The sequence below is a fragment of the Gopherus evgoodei genome, chromosome 5 (assembly GCF_007399415.2).
Source record: "Gopherus evgoodei ecotype Sinaloan lineage chromosome 5, rGopEvg1_v1.p, whole genome shotgun sequence".
In the NCBI taxonomy this organism is placed as follows: Eukaryota; Metazoa; Chordata; order Testudines; family Testudinidae; genus Gopherus; species Gopherus evgoodei.
Window position 1 is genome coordinate 3,001,637 of NC_044326.1, and position 15,622 is coordinate 3,017,258.

General features: G+C 51.8%; 1 protein-coding gene across 8 annotated transcripts in view; it reads left to right on the forward strand.

Annotated features, from left to right (window-relative positions):
- DYSF (dysferlin) overlaps window positions 1-15,622 on the forward strand; it is a 315,864-nt gene that overhangs the window by 119,301 nt on the left and 180,941 nt on the right. For all 8 annotated transcript variants that reach the window (XM_030563895.1, XM_030563898.1, XM_030563902.1 and 5 more), the window contains 2 exons: window positions 2,554-2,678; window positions 6,571-6,677. In XM_030563895.1, coding sequence (XP_030419755.1) covers window positions 2,554-2,678; window positions 6,571-6,677 — 232 coding nt within the window. The remainder of the gene's footprint in view (window positions 1-2,553; window positions 2,679-6,570; window positions 6,678-15,622) is intronic.

The window sequence follows — 15,622 nt, forward strand, 5'->3', positions numbered from 1 at the left end:
TCCTAGAACTGGAAGAGACCTTGAAAGGTCATCGAGTCCAGCCCCCTGCCTTCACTAGCAGGACCAGGTACTGATTTTTGCCCCAGTTCCCTAAGTGGCCCCCTCAAGGATTGAACTCACCACCCTGGGTTAGCAGGCCAATGCTCAAACCACTGAGCTTCCTGCTCCCTGCAAGCCTCTGTCATTGTGCTGCTGTATCCTGGCAACCATGGTGCCCTGGCTGAGAGGTAGGCCAGAGTCCTGACCCGTTACAGGCCCAGCTCACCCTCTAACACGGATTGAACAAGCTACACACACACTCTGCCTCTCTCTCACTCACGCTCTCTCTTTGAGCCAGGATGCGAATGGAAGAGATAGTGTGTTCCACTATTTAGCATTGTCAACTTTCTACTTGCACAAAACCTAACACCCTTGCCACCCCCCTGCCTCTCTCTGAGCCCCCGCCCCTGCTCACTCCACCCCCCCCCCCGTTGCTCACCCTCCTCACCCTCACTCACTCGCTCATTTTCACTGGGCTGGGTCAGGGGGTTGGGGTGAGGGAGGAGGTGAGAGTTCTGGCTGCAGGTGTGGGTTCTGATGTGGAACCAAGAATGAGGGATTTGGAGTGCAGGAGGGGGCTCTGGGCTGGGGCTGAGGGGTTTGAAGTGTGGGGGGGGCTCCGGACTGGGGCTGAGGGGTTTGGGATGTGGGAGGTGAGGGCTGTGGCTGGCAGTGCACTCTGGGGTGGGGCTGGGCATGAGGGGTTCAGAGTGCAGGTGGTGGATCAGGGCTGGGGAAGGGGGTTTAGGCATGGGTTGTGCATGAGGGCTTCATCTGGGGATGCAGACTCTGGGGTGGGGCTGGGCATGAGGGGTTCAGAGTGCAGGCGGTGGATCAGGGCTGGGGCAGGGGGTTTAGGCATGGGTTGTATGTGAGGGCTCCATCTGGGGATGCAGACTCTGGGGTGGGGCTGGGCATGAGGGGTTCAGAGTGCAGGCGGTGGATCAGGGCTGGGGAAGGGGGTTTAGGCATGGGTTGTGCGTGAGGGCTCCATCTGGGGATGCAGACTCTGGGGTGGGGCTGGGCATGAGGGGTTCAGAGTGCAGGCGGTGGATCAGGGCTGGGGAAGGGGGTTTAGGCATGGGTTGTGCGTGAGGGCTCCATCTGGGGATGCAGACTCTGGGGTGGGGCTGGGGATGAGGGGCTTGGGGGTATAGGACGGTGCTCCAGGCTGGGATCGAGGGGTTTGGAGGGCTGGAGATGAATCAGGGCTGGGGCAGGGGATTGGGGCACAGGAGGGGGACGTGTGCAGGCTCCAAGTGGTGCTTACCTCAAGCAGCTCCCAGAAGCAGCGACATGTCCCCCCTCTGGCTCCTACATGGAGGCGTGGCCAGGTGGCTCTGCATGCTGCCCTGTCCGCAGGCGCTGCCCCCGCAGCTCCTATTGGCTGTGGTTCCCTGCCAATGGCAGCTGCAGAGCTGGTGCTTTGGGTGGGAGCAGTGTGTGGTGCTCCCTGGCGCTCTTACGTATAGGAGCCAGAGAGAGGGGTGACATGTTGCTGCTTCTGGGAGCCTGCCTTAACTCCACTGTGGCAACCTTAGCTCCACTGTGCAACTGACCAGACTTTTAATGGTCCAATCAGCACTGCCGCCAGGGTTCCTTTTCAACTGGGATGAAAACTGGCCACCTGGCCACCCTACCGCTATTGGCTGTTCCTATTTTGGTGGGATACATTCAAGATCTCGCACCTCTTCCATCTGTAAAATGTACCTCCCTCTTCCATCTCCTTGAGCAGAGCAGAACTCGTTGAGTGCTCAGAGCCATCCAAGATGCCACAGCAATTTTTGCAATGTTTAGGGTTGCTGTCCCAGCCACGTTCCATGCCGGGCAGTTGCATTCTGCCTGCCTAAAATTTCCTCCTGTTGTTGTTTTAGTTGGATGTGGTATTCCTCTTCACTCCCCAGCTGAAACTGTTGAGTGGTGTTCCAGGGTACTCAGCTGCCCTCAGTTGCACCCCAGCAGTGGCTGCCTTGCTGTGGTGGGTGGAGTGATTTTGGTGCATGTAGAATTGCTGAAGGGTTTGGGGGTATAAATGGTGTGACAAATGTGTAAGCTATTATTAAGATTGCAATGAACGGATTGTGTGTGTGTGTGTGTGTGTGTGTTGCTGCCCTCCTCTCCAGGAAATCAGAACTGTTCAAGTATGAGTCATAGGCCCAATAACAACAGATAATGGAGACTCCTCTTTAGCTCCAGGGCCTGTGCTTTTGGAGCAGAACCTTTTTCTGTCCCCAGGAGGTCCCAGCTGGCCCCAGCATAGTGGGACCTACATAGCTGTGGGTTTGTTACAACAGTTCAAGTTGCACTAGACATCTCGTTTCATAGCAAGGCTGGTTGGATTATAATTTAATCTCATTGCTTCACACACAGAGGGAACCAGGACTAAAACCTTTTGCCCGTCAGGTCAAAGAGCACAATGCACCAGGCCTCTGCCCCTTTCTCTGTCTGTGGGCCAGTTGGTCGCAGGTGACATCTTGCGCACAGAGCCAGACACAAGTGTGTTCTGTCCCACAGGTTGCCAGTATTACTACCTCCCCTGGGGCAATGTGAAGCCTGTGGTGGTGCTGTCATCCTACTGGGAGGATATCAGCCACCGAACAGACATGCAGAACCTTCTCCAACGCACTGCAGACAGGCTGGTGAGTAAAGCGCTGCCTTTGCATCTCTGTGGGAAAGCCCAGGGCTGTCAGGTGTGCTGACGTTCATGCTGAGCCTCATTAGTATGACCTCATGTACACCAAGGAGGAATCTGTATTGAGTTAATTAGTGACTCGAGGGGTATGATATTGCAGGGGGCAGCATCTTTCACAGATAGAAAACCAAGCTCCTCAAACTTGGGATCACTAAAGCTGTTGGGAAATGAATAGGGGAGTTAATGCCAGTGACTAGGAGGCCAAATAATTATCATCATTACATTCAGCCTCTCTAAGTCCCCATTTAGCCAATAGTATCCTTCAGGTCCTGGTTTTAAACGGTTATTAAAACAGCCTCAGTGTTCCTCCCCAGAGGAAGCCGCACTCAGACGGGTGGAGGGGTTGGTAAATGGTAATCTCCAGGAATACAGGGTGTGATGGTAGGTATGGGGAACTAAGAATGGCAGAAGGCATAGGAGGATTGACGGTGAAGAGTGAAAAGGCTCTTTTTTCCTTCCCTCTTAGTCCTGGGGACTCCTAATTTGCAGTTTGAACCACACTATTCTAGACAGACATTACTATAATCGTAACCTCACTTAGTACAGAATGGTGCCCTCTGTGTTTCATGGGGGGGAGTGGCTGCTATGGCTGGGGAGGCATTAGGTGTCTCATGAGGAGGGCAGAGGTACCACAGAGACAAAGATCTCACATCTGGATTAGGTCTGGTTTGGGTTTGAGGCTCAGCCGCAGCTAGGTTTGGGGTGGACAGAAAGGAAACCTGCATGATTTTAGCCTTTTGGGGACATGTGAATCTATTCAGGGGAAAAGGTGTTCTGGGTCTGGATTCCTAACCAGAACCTAACTCTAGAGATGGGGTTATGAATCCAAATCAGCTCCCTTCTCCTCCTGCTGTGGGAGAGACATCTGAATCCAGACGTCTGAATCCCATCGCTAGGAGGAACAGAGAGAAATGTGAACTCCTAATATTCAAATGCCCTTGCCCATCAGCGAGCATGTGAGCCATGTGCTAGCTGGAGAAACCCTTCTGTCTCCCCTAAGTACTGCCTTTCACTTGCTGATCTCCACGTGCCTTCCCTGGACAGCAGTGGCTAAGTCTTATTACTCCCCACGAAGTCACTCCGAAGCTCAGGCTGGCATTGAATGCGGCCTATTGAGCAGTGGGTCACACAGGCAGCAGATAACACCCACACGCCAGCCTCTGTAGTGGCTATCCTTGGGCCAGACCTGAGCAGGGAGGCAAGACCCTGAGACACCCTCCCCAGGGTCTGTGGAGGCTGGCATGTTGCAAGGCCCACCTGCCCTATGTGGTGTTTAGGGAGGTTGAGGGTTCTGAGGCCCAGGGGGTGGAGGTGGAAGATGGAGTTACGTGAGCTGTCCTGAGGAGGTTAGGGAGGGCAGCTGCGGTTCTTGTGGGAGAGTCTGCTAATAGAGCTGAACTAAAACTTTGCACTGAAATCTGTAGCTTTCTCGTTCTGGGAGTGCCCCGAGCAGTGGAGAGGGGCTGGCGAAAATGAAAACAGCAAAATTACAACAGAGGAAACTGAGGCACAGAGCAAGGAAGTGACTTACTCAAGGTCACAGAGTGAGCTGGTGACAGAGCTGGGCATAGAAATCAAACCTCCTGACTCCAGTCCCCCTCACCTTTAACCACTAGGCCATGCTCCCTCTCATTAACAGGTCCTTAGATTTTAACTATTTTAGAGCTTCTGACAGACATGGATTTAATGTCACATCAAGGGGACTCTGCCCTGAGCAGGGAGAGAATGACTCAGGGAGGAGATCTCACTTGCTAGCATCTGACTTCAATAAATAGCCACATACAATGGCAAACAGGAAAGACACACTGAGGGGACACAAGAGGGAACACGTCTAAAAATAAGTGAGGTGACTGTACATTCTGCAAAGGACTAAACGAAAAGGGCTGTTTGGAACCACGGGAATCTGCTTGACTCACTCCCAGGCTGGCGTGCTTTGCACTTTGTACTTTCCCGTAATTTGACCTCGTTTGGAAGGGAGCTGCGCTGCCAAAGCAGAAATGTTTGCGCTATTCAAAAAAATGATGTTCCATGCACCAGCTGCAGCCTGTGCACATGCTGCGCTCAGAACTGCATATACTGCACTGCATCCGCTACTGCGGTCAGCAACTGCAAATATCACATGCTGCAAGCCAGCACCTGCTGCACTGCACGTGCACACACTGCGCTCGGCAACTGCAAATACAGCACTGCATCTACAGACTGCTCCCAGCAACTTCACATATCACACCACATGCACATGCCACAACTCAGCACCTGCCGCACTGCATGTGCACACGTTGCACTCGTCAACTGCAAATACCGCACTGCATCTACAGACTGCGCTCAGCAGCTTCACGTCACACCACATGCACACGCCGCAACTCAGCACCTGTCGCACTGCACGTGCTGCGCTCAGCAGCAGCAACTACTTCCGTGCAGGCACACATGCTGTGCTCAGCAGCTGCAAGTATCGCACCACGTCACACGCACATCCACTGCACTCAGCAACTCACACTCAGTTGCACAAGCTACACACACATGTGCACTCACACTGCACTCAGCAAGCTGTGCTGCACTGTGCATACACAGCACCCATGCACACACTGTATCACAGGGTCACAGCATGGTGTCTCAGTACTCCAAGAAATCGTTGCACAACCTGGGGCATGCGGCGCTATGTACAGGCTGCCCATGGACTCCTGGTGTGACTTCAAGGAAGACACATAGTTTCTCTGGGCCTGGGATCTCCCCCTCTGAAATGGCACAATGGAACAGTCAACTCTTTGGGATGGAGCCTCACTTTGAACATATACAGTGCTTAGCATAACAGAGCCCTGATCTCAGTAGCGGCATCAAGGTGATGAGTGGGCCAGCTCAATAGTCTTCTGTTTATCAGATCCTGCTCATAACAACACACTTTTACGTAACATGTCCAACCGCTTCTTAGGTTGGCCACAACACGTAACGTAGAGAGAGTGCTTTTACAGCATAGATTCCTAGATTCAAAGGCCAGAAGGGACCATTGTGATCCTCTAGTCTGACCTCCTGCATAGCACAGGCCAGAGAACGGCCTCGAAATAATTCCCAGAGCAGACCTTTTAGAACATCCAATCTTGATTTAAAAATTGTCAGTGATGGAGAATCCACCATGACCTCTGGCACGTTGTGCCAATGGTTAATTACACTCCTCATTAAAAACGTATGCCTTATTTCCAGTCTGAAACCTTCCCTCCACCCCCATCTGGGTTGACAACAGGGTTTGAACTCAGAACTTTCTTGTGCCAAAAGTTATGTTTGTAGAGCATCTTTTCATGGTTGGAGTGGCATAATAAGACCCCTGTGTGTGTGTGAAATTTAAAATAACTAAGTCTGCTGATCAGGAAATACTCCATTAATGAAGTAGGCTGAAAGCTTGAGGGGCCTTCTTTAAAAATCTGTTTGTTTTTAGGGAGACGTCCCCCAGATTGAAAAAAGACAAAGCTACTTGTAGGGCACCAATGTTTCTCTCTTGCTCTCTGTCTCCCCCAGCTGGGTCTCCAGCTGGAATGGAACCCTGGTTCTTTAACACTAAGAGCACAGGCTAAAAGAGTAGCTCCGTTAACTTGTAGTGGTAGTAGGCTCTAATCCTCTGTTTGGACCAGCAACTAGATGGGGGAGTGGCACACAGATTACAAGCACACACAGGAGTCTATGAAAATTGGGGCCTCCCATTGGCCGCAGGAGGGGAGGCCCTTGGGATATGTTGGGCCCTCAAATGATATTGCGCTTTTGCGCAGCACTGGTCTGTAGGGTGCGGGTTAGGGGAAGGCTGGGAGGTGCCATAATCCGTGCATGATTACTCTGCTCTGTGTGTTGTGTAGGAAGCAGGCTTGGAGCTGGTCCACCTTGCGCTCAAGGCCAGGTGCTCATCAAATGAGTTGGATTCATTGGTTTCCCAGTTGATTGATGACATCATCGCGGACTGCAGGTATTTCTGCCAAATTAAACTGTGAGCCTTTTCATGCGCTTATTACAAGAACATTTATTTATGTTGGAAGGGGCCTTGTGCTGAAAAATCCTGGTCATTTGCTAATGTTTACTTCAAAGGTTGTTGAGCCAAGGCACGGAGTTGAAAAGGTGACATTTAAAGCAGATCATAAATTTCCACTCTTTATGCAAGGGCTGCAACCCAGCATACCTGAATAAGCCTCATTGTATCGCAGTTTGAGCCATTGCAATAGATATGCTTCCAGCTGGAATCTAGGGCTAGAAAAAAAGAGCCACCTAGAATTTACATTCGCAGATACTGTTGTGGTAGGAATGAACTTTTATGAAGCAGTGACTTCTGCTCTGGATGTATTGTGTGTGTGAGAGAGATTCTTGACTCACAGGACCATGGGAATTGCCAGACTATATCCAACAGGTGTCGCTGTAGCCTTCCTTCAACAGGGGTTAACACTAGGTGCTTCAGAGGAAGGTGTAAGGACCCCATCACTAGGCAAATATGGGAGAATCTGCCCCATGAAGGTCTTGTCTGGATCACTAATAATAGGAGATGGGTTTAAGCCCTGAAAAAGGTTTATTTCCCTTTCAGTACTATTTTTTTAAGCATTATGTGTTATAATCTTGGATATTCTTTTTATCTATATAAACATCCAATCCCTCTTTGACTCTTCCTAAATTCTCAAAAACATCCTGTAGCAAGGAGTTCCACAGGTTAATTTACAGCTGGAATGAAAAAGTAATCTATATTTTTCATAAAATTCTGCCAGGGGAGGATGCACTTGGTTTCCATCCCCTTAACCCTGCCCTGTTTCAGGTGACACCAAACTGAACACACTGCTATGCTATCAATACAGGTAGGTCAAGATTTTCACAAATAAGGGCCCAGAGTTTGGCTCCTTACTTGGTATTTAGGTGCCTAAATAAGTGCTAAGCACCCAACAGCCCCCATTGACTCTGGTGGGGGATGCTGGTGCTTCATATATTTGAAAATGAGGCCACTTCATGTGGATTGAGGAGTCTAACTGTAGGTTCCTACTTTTGAAAATCTTGGTCTTTTTATACTTTTTCAAGGACAAAGTCCAGATGTTGCCAGATGAAGTTCTGTTAATGGAATCACTTTGTCCCAGAGGTGCTGGCTCTTCCCTTGGCAGTGGTCACAAAAAAGAGGTTTTTGTTTAAATGAGTAAAGAAAGTTCCCCAATCCCTTGTTGCCCCTCTGCATAGCTCACACAGCCCGGGGAGAATATTAACAGCACATCACTGCATGGTCAGTTTCTGGTTCTCTGGCACTTGCAGGCTGTTTCATTACTGATGCTCCAGCCAAGCAAAAAACTGGCCTTCTATCCCCACGTCTGCCACTGACTTGCTGTGGGACCTTGGGCAAGACACTCTGTGAATCTCTTTCACCCTTTCTCTGTCTTGTCTCTTCAGACTGTAAGCTCTTTGGATCAGGAACTGTCTCTGTGTTTGTACAGCATCTAGCACAGTGGGGCCGGGACCTCAGTCAGGCTTGGAGGTGCCACTGAAATACAAATAAGAATGGAAAGATATCCATTCACATTCTGTTTTTAAAACAGAGCCTGAAACTAGAGCCTAACTGGCCCTTAATCTCCCCATCAAAGGGAGGGAATCCAACATTACGCATGCATTTAAAAAACCCTAACCTTTCCCATTGGGCATCTGATTTAGATCATAATCAGGGAAGGCAAAGAGTTCGTAACAGTGCGTCCTAGGTCCTGTGACCCGGACCTATTGCAGGAAGGCACCAGTAGCCGAAAGGTCTGTTGGAAGAGCATTGTTGCACTATGAATGTCTGGCACAAACTTTTGTTGAATTGTATTTTCCAATATGATTTGACTCTCTGTCTAAGTAGGCTTTTCCGTGGCCCACATCACCTTGATATCTTGGGACTGTGGGGTCTGAAACTGGATTTCCCAGGCTTTATTACCATATCTCAATTCCCCTCCCCTCCTGTCCCCAACTGCATATCATCCCACCTCCAGCAATTGCTCACAGGGGAATCTTTAATATGTTTTTAGTTGTTGAGTAGGGTGTGATGATAAGCCTTTGCCAAAGGGAATTGTTAAAATCTTGTGGTCTATTCTGAAGAAGGTGGCAGCTGTTAGACAGCCGTTGCTGCTTTTCATAAAGCTTTCCCAGTTTAGAATACCCAGGGATACAGAAATAGTCAGGCTTCATATTGAAAAGTGTTGTAGAAAGACATCAATTGACAGCTCTGGAAAGTGATGCCTCTCAGTGACTGAACAGCTACAGCCCTGCCCCACTCACGTATCTCAATTCTCAACTCAAAGGCACCATTTCTAGGGAGAAAAAGGGAGTTTGCCTCTGTGTGTATCCCCAGCCTTCGTTGACACAAACGTGTTCAGTTGCAGATGCTAGTTCACTGGGAAATGGACCAAGACTCATTTACTCATTCCAAACAGGGCTCACCCCCGCCATAATAATGACTCACTCTCCCAACCTATGTTGGATTCGAACCAGTAACCAAATGGCAAAAGATGCCATGAAGCCTATTGCTGGGCCTTTGAGCCATCCGGTCCTCATTGCTCTTTGCTAAGACGCACGTAGGTCACTAGCAAAGGTGTTTGGAAGCCTACGGTGTTCACTCACATCCTGTGGGGTTTGTTTGAGGTCCAGTAGCTTGTTTTTTCAGGGGCTGGCGACGGAATGGAATAACATGCCCCACGTGTGGCATGCAGGTGAGCCAAGTCTGCTGCTTGGGAAATGCTCCATAAACCAATGAGGATGGCAGCTTTAAGGATGCTCTTTTAAAAACCTATTTATTTGATTTTAAGCCTCACTAGGGAGATATTCACCCCTGCTCCCCCCTAGCTCCTTGGAAAAGGTCAGAGCTATTGTAAGAGCTGTAAATATTCCATTGCTCCTGTGTGTGCCATACGTGACCTGAGGATAATCCCAGGATTTAGGTTTTCCAGAGATGCTGCTCCCTCCAAAACAAATTCAATTAAATGAGGAAAAAAATGTTGCTGGGGGAGCCTGCCAAGCCACTGATTCGTTCTGGCTCAGTTTCCTCCTCTGTGCTAAGCTCCTGTGGTAAATTGCTTCTGCATAGCTGAGAGAAATTGGCCTAAATAAATCAGCGAGCAGCACTAGCACATGTTCTGAAAAGAAAGCAGAATTTGCTAAACTAATTAGGATAATATCCAAATTGATGGGCTTGCCGATACCAACCACGTGTGCCTTCTGGGGAGTCTTGTGCACTGCAGCAGTATCTGCCAGCAGGCCTAACCCAAGAGGGACTGGTTAGGCTCTAAAACTGGACCACTGAGTTTCTTGTTTCATTAGAAATCTGACTGAGCCAGTCATTGGAGAGTTGAACACTCTTTGGGATCTTTTCAATTTAAAGCCAGAAAGACCCATTACGATCATCTAGTTTGACCTGCACAGCACAGGCTGGAGAATCTTGCCCAATAATTTTGGCTTCAAGCCATAGCTTCTGTTTGAGCTAGAGCATATATTTTAAAGAGACATCTAGTTTTGATTTAAAGACTCCAAGTGGTGGAGAGTCCATCACTTCCCAAGGTAAGTTGTGATGGTTAATTACCTTCACGGTTCACAATGAGCACATTATTTCTAGTCTGAATGTGTCTAGCTTCACCTTCCAGCCATTGGATCTCATTCTGCCTTTTGCAGCTAGAATATAGAGCCATCTGCAATTAGAAATCTCTTCTACATGTAAGTACTTGGAGACTATGATCAAGTCACCTGTTGACCTTCTCTTGGATAATAGTCTGTCACAGTGAGCATGTTTTCAAGACCTCTATAGCAATGTTTTCCTTTCCCGGAGGGTTTGTATTGACTCTACCCATTCTTGGGATAACAGGAAAGGTACCATTGCCTGGAATGGAGTGGTGTTCTTGCTACTTCATTTTAAACTACTGGGGGTCCCTAAGTACACTGGAGGGAGATGCTTTAGAATGTAGATATTTATCCTTGTAAATACATGTTATTTATATTGTGGTAGTGTCTACGAATCCCAGTCATGGATCAGGCCCCTTGTTCTAGGGGCTGTACGAACACAGAACAAGAAGAGGTTTCTTATCCCAAGAAATTTACAGTCCCAGGATGAATGCAGTATAGATTCCAAGGCCAGAAGGAATTAATGTGATCATAGTGTCTGACATCCAGTATATCAGAGTCTAAGACTTCCCTGAATTGATAACAGAATCTCTGTATAATAAAAAAGTAAAGACCTGTATCTATGCCATGTTAAGAGCCCTCGACCATTCAGATAACAGCGATATCTCAACCAAGCACCACACTGACATTACACCTAATCTGCATGCACCAGTTTCAGCGATTGTAAGGAGTCAGTGCGATGGAGGGGAATGCTCAGAGTGGGGATTACTTAATCCAGCTGCCACAGTTCTTCAAAGGTTGATTTGCCACTTGTACAACCCATCACAAAGTTGCCAGCACAACTCACCCATAGCCCCCAATTCACAAATCAGTACAACCAGAACACACAATAACAACACACACTCATGGCCTCTGACTGCAATGCTCATGCCTCAATGGCTCTTCCAGAACCTTCCCCTGCCACCTCCCTAACTGCCAGCTTGCGCCCCTGTACAGAGAGCACCCTGCTCCTCAAGAACCTTCCCTGCCACCTCCCTAACTGCCAGCTTGCGCCCCTGTACAGAGAGCGCCCGCTCCTAAAGAACCTTCCCCTGGCACCTCCCTAACTGCCAGCCTGCGCCCCTATACAGAGAGCGCCCCACTTCTCCAGAACCTTTCCTGCCACCTCCCTAACTACTAGCCTGTGCCCCAATACAGAGAGCGCCCCACTTCTCCAGAACCTTTCCTGCCACCTCCCTAACTGCCAGCCTGTGCCCGCATACAGAGAGCGACCCGCTCCTCAATAACCTTCCCCCAGTACCTCCCTAACTGCCAGCCTGCGCCCCTATACAGAGAGCGCCCCCCTCTTCCAGAACCTTCCCCCGGTACCTCTCTAACTGCCAGCCTGCGCCCCCATACAGAGAGCGCCCTGCTTCTCCAGAACCTTCCCTGCCACCTCCCTAACTACTAGCCTGTGCCCCAATACAGAGAGCGCCCCCCTCCTCCAGAACCTTCCCCCGGTACCTCTCTAACTGCCAGCCTGCACCCCCATACAGAGAGCGCCCCGCTTCTCCAGAACCTTCCCTGCCACCTCCCTAACTGCCAGCCTGTGCCCCAATACAGAGAGCGCCCCGCTCCTCCAGAAACTTCTCCACCACCTCCCTAACTGCCAGCCTGTGCCCCAATAGAGAGCTCCCCGCTCCTCCAGAAACTTCTCCACCACCTCCCTAACTGCCAGCCTGTCCCACCATACAGAGAGCGCCCCCCTCCTCCAGAACCTTCCCCCGGTACCTCCCTAACTGCCAGCCTGCACCCCCATACAGAGAGCGCCCCGCTCCTCCAGAAACTTCTCCACCACCTCCCTAACTGCCAGCCTGTCCCACCATACAGAGAGCGCCCCCCTCCTCCAGAAACTTCCCCTGGTACCTCTCTAACTGCCAGCCTGTCCCACCATACAGAGAGCGCCCCGCTCCTCCAGAACCTTCCCCTGGTACCTCTCTAACTGCCAGCCTGTCCCACCATACAGAGAGCGCCCCCCTCCTCCAGAACCTTCCCCCGGTACCTCCCTAACTGCCAGTCTGCACCCCTATACAGAGAGCACCCCACTTCTCCAGAACCTTTCATGCCACCTCCCTAACTACTAGCCTGTGCCCGCATACAGAGAGCGCCCGCTCCTCCAGAACCTTCCCCGGGTACCTCTCTAACTGCCAGCCTGCACACCCATACAGAGAGCTCCCTGCTTCTCCAGAACCTTCCCTGCCACCTCCCTAACTGCCAGCCTGTGCCCCAATAGAGAGCGTCCTGCTCCTCCAGAAACTTCTCCACCACCTCCCTAACTGCCAGCCTGTGCCCCAATACAGAGAGCGCCCCGCTTCTCCAGAACCTTCCCGCAGTACCTCCCTAACTACCAGCCTGTGCCCCAATACAGAGAGCGTCCCGCTCCTCCAGAAACTTCTCCAGCACCTCCCTAACTAGCAGCCTGTGCCCCAATACAGAGAGTGCCCTGCTCCTCCAGAACCTTCCCCCAGTACCTCCCTAACTGCCAGCCTGTGCCCCAATACAGAGAGTGCCCTGCTCCTCCAGAACCTTCCCCCAGTACCTCCCTAACTGCCAGCCTGTGCCCCAATACAGAGAGCGCCCCCTCCTCCAGAAACTTCTCCACCACCTCCCTAACTGCCAGCCTGTGTCCCCATAGAGAGAGCGACCCACTCCTAAAGAACCTTCCCCCAGTACCTCCCTAACTGCCAGCCTGTGTCCCCATACAGAGAGCGCCTCACTCCTCCAGAACCGTCCCTGCCACCTCCCTAACTACCAGCCTGTGCCCCAATACGGAGAGTGCTCTGCTCCTCCAGAAACTTCCCCCGGTACCTCTCTAACTGCCAGCCTGCGCCCCTATACAGAGAGCGCCCCGCTTCTCCAGAACCTTCCCTGCCACCTCCCTAACTACCAGCCTGTGCCCCAATACGGAGAGTGCCCTGCTCCTCCAGAACCTTCCCCCAGTACCCCCCTAACTGCCAGCCTGTGTCCCCATACAGAGAGTGCCCTGCTCCTCCAGAACCTTCCCCCAGTACCCCCCTAACTGCCAGCCTGTGCCCCAATACAGAGAGCGCCCCGCTCCTCCAGAAACTTCTCCACCACCTCCCTAACTGCCAGCCTGTGCCCACATACAGACACCACCATCCTGCTCCAGAATCTTCATCCCTCCTCCATGATTGACTTAGTCTGTGTCCCATGGAGACAGTGCCCCTCTCCTCCAGAACCTTCTCCTGCCACCTCTCCGCCAGTCTGCACCCCATATAGACAGTGCCCCGCTTCTCCAGAACTTTCTCACTTCACATCCCTGTCGAGATGCCAGTCAGTGCCCCTTTACAAACAGTATCCTCCTTCTCCAGAACCTTCCTCCACCATCTCCTTGTTCTGCTGCCATTCTGTGACCTCATATAGACAGCGCCTTGCTCTTCCAGAACCTCCCCTCCCCCACCTCTCTGTATAACTGCTATCCTGTGCCAAATACAGACAGCACCCCGCTATTTCAAAGCCTTCCCCGCTGCCTCCCTGACTGACTGCCAGGCTTTGTCCCATTCAGACAACACCCCCATTCCTTCAGAAGCTTCCTCGTATCTCCCTGACTGATTGCCAGCCTGTGCCCCTCTACAAATAGTGCCCTGCTCCTCCAGAATCTTCCCTCTCACCTCCCTGACTGACCGCCAGCCTGTGCCCCAATACAGACAGCACCCTGCTCCTCGGAAACTTTCCCTACCACCTCTCTAACTGCCAGTCTGTGCCCCCATACAGACAGCACCCTGCTCCTTGGAAACCTTCCCCGCCACCTCTCTAACTGCCAGTCTGTGCCCCCATAGAGACAGCACCCTGCTCCTTGGAAACCTTCCCCGCCACCTCTCTAACTGCCAGTCTGTGCCCCCATACAGACAGCACCCTGCTCCTCGGAAACTTTCCCTGCCACCTCTCTAACTGCCAGTCTGTTCCCCTATACAGACAGTACCCTGCTCCTCAGGAACCTTCCCCCATCACAGTCTCTGGCTAATAGCCACCCCGTGCCCCGCACAGGCAGCGCTCTACTTCTCCAGAACATTCCCCCGACACCTCCCTAACCACCATCCTATGATCCCATTAAGACTGCGCCCCGCTTCTCGAGAGCCTTCCCCATCCCCTCCATCTAACTGCCATCTTAGATACAGCGCCACCCTGCTCCAGAATCTTCACCCTCCTTTGTGATTAACTGAGAATATGTGCCCCATACAGACAGTGCCCCACTCCTCCAGACCCTTCCCTCACAAACTTCTTGTCTCACTGTCTCCCTGTGTCCCGTACAGACAGCACGCCTGTCCCAAACCTTCCCCGTACCTCCCTCTCTAACTGCCCCCCAGTGCCCCGTACAGACAGCACGCCTGTCCCAAACCTTCCCCGTACCTCCCTCTCTAACTGCCCACCTGTGCCCTGTACAGACAACACGCCTGTACCGAACCTTCCCTCTGTACCTGCCTCTCTAACTGCCACCCTATGCCCCGTACAGACAGCACGCCTGTCCCGAACCTTCCCCGTACCTCCCTCTCTAACTGCCTCCCTGTGCCCCATACAGACAGCACGCTGGTTCTGAACCTTCCCCCATACCTCCCTCTCTAACTGCCTCCCTGTGCCCTGTACAGGCAGAACGCCTGTCCCGAACCTTCCCCGTACCTCCCTCTCTAACTGCCTCCCTGTGCCCTGTACAGGCAGAACGCCTGTCCCGAACCTTCCCCCCGTATCTCCCTCTCTAACTGCCTCCTTGTGCCCCGTACAGACAGAACGCCTGTCCCGAACCTTCCCCCCCTACCTCCCTCTCTAACTGCCTCCCTGTGCCCCATACAGACAGCACACTGGTTCTGAACCTTCCCCGCTACCTCCCTCTCTAACTGCCTCCCTGTGCCCTGTACAGACAGCAAACCTGTCCCGAACCTTCCCCGTATCTCCCTCTCTAACTGCCTCCCTGTGCCCCATACAGACAGCACGCTGGTTCTGAACCTTCCCCCATACCTCCCTCTGTAACTGCCTCCCTGTGCCCTGTACAGACAGCAAACCTGTCCCGAACCTTCCCCGTATCTCCCTCTCTAACTGCCTCCCTGTGCCCCATACAGACAGCACGCTGGTTCTGAACCTTCCCCCATACCTCCCTCTGTAACTGCCTCCCTGTGCCCTGTACAGACAGCACGCCTGTCCCGAACCTTCCCCCCTACCTCCCTCTCTAACTGCCTCCCTGTGCCCTGTACAGACAGCACGCCTGTCCCGAACCTTCCCCGTATCTCCCTCTCTAACTGCCTCCCTGTGCCC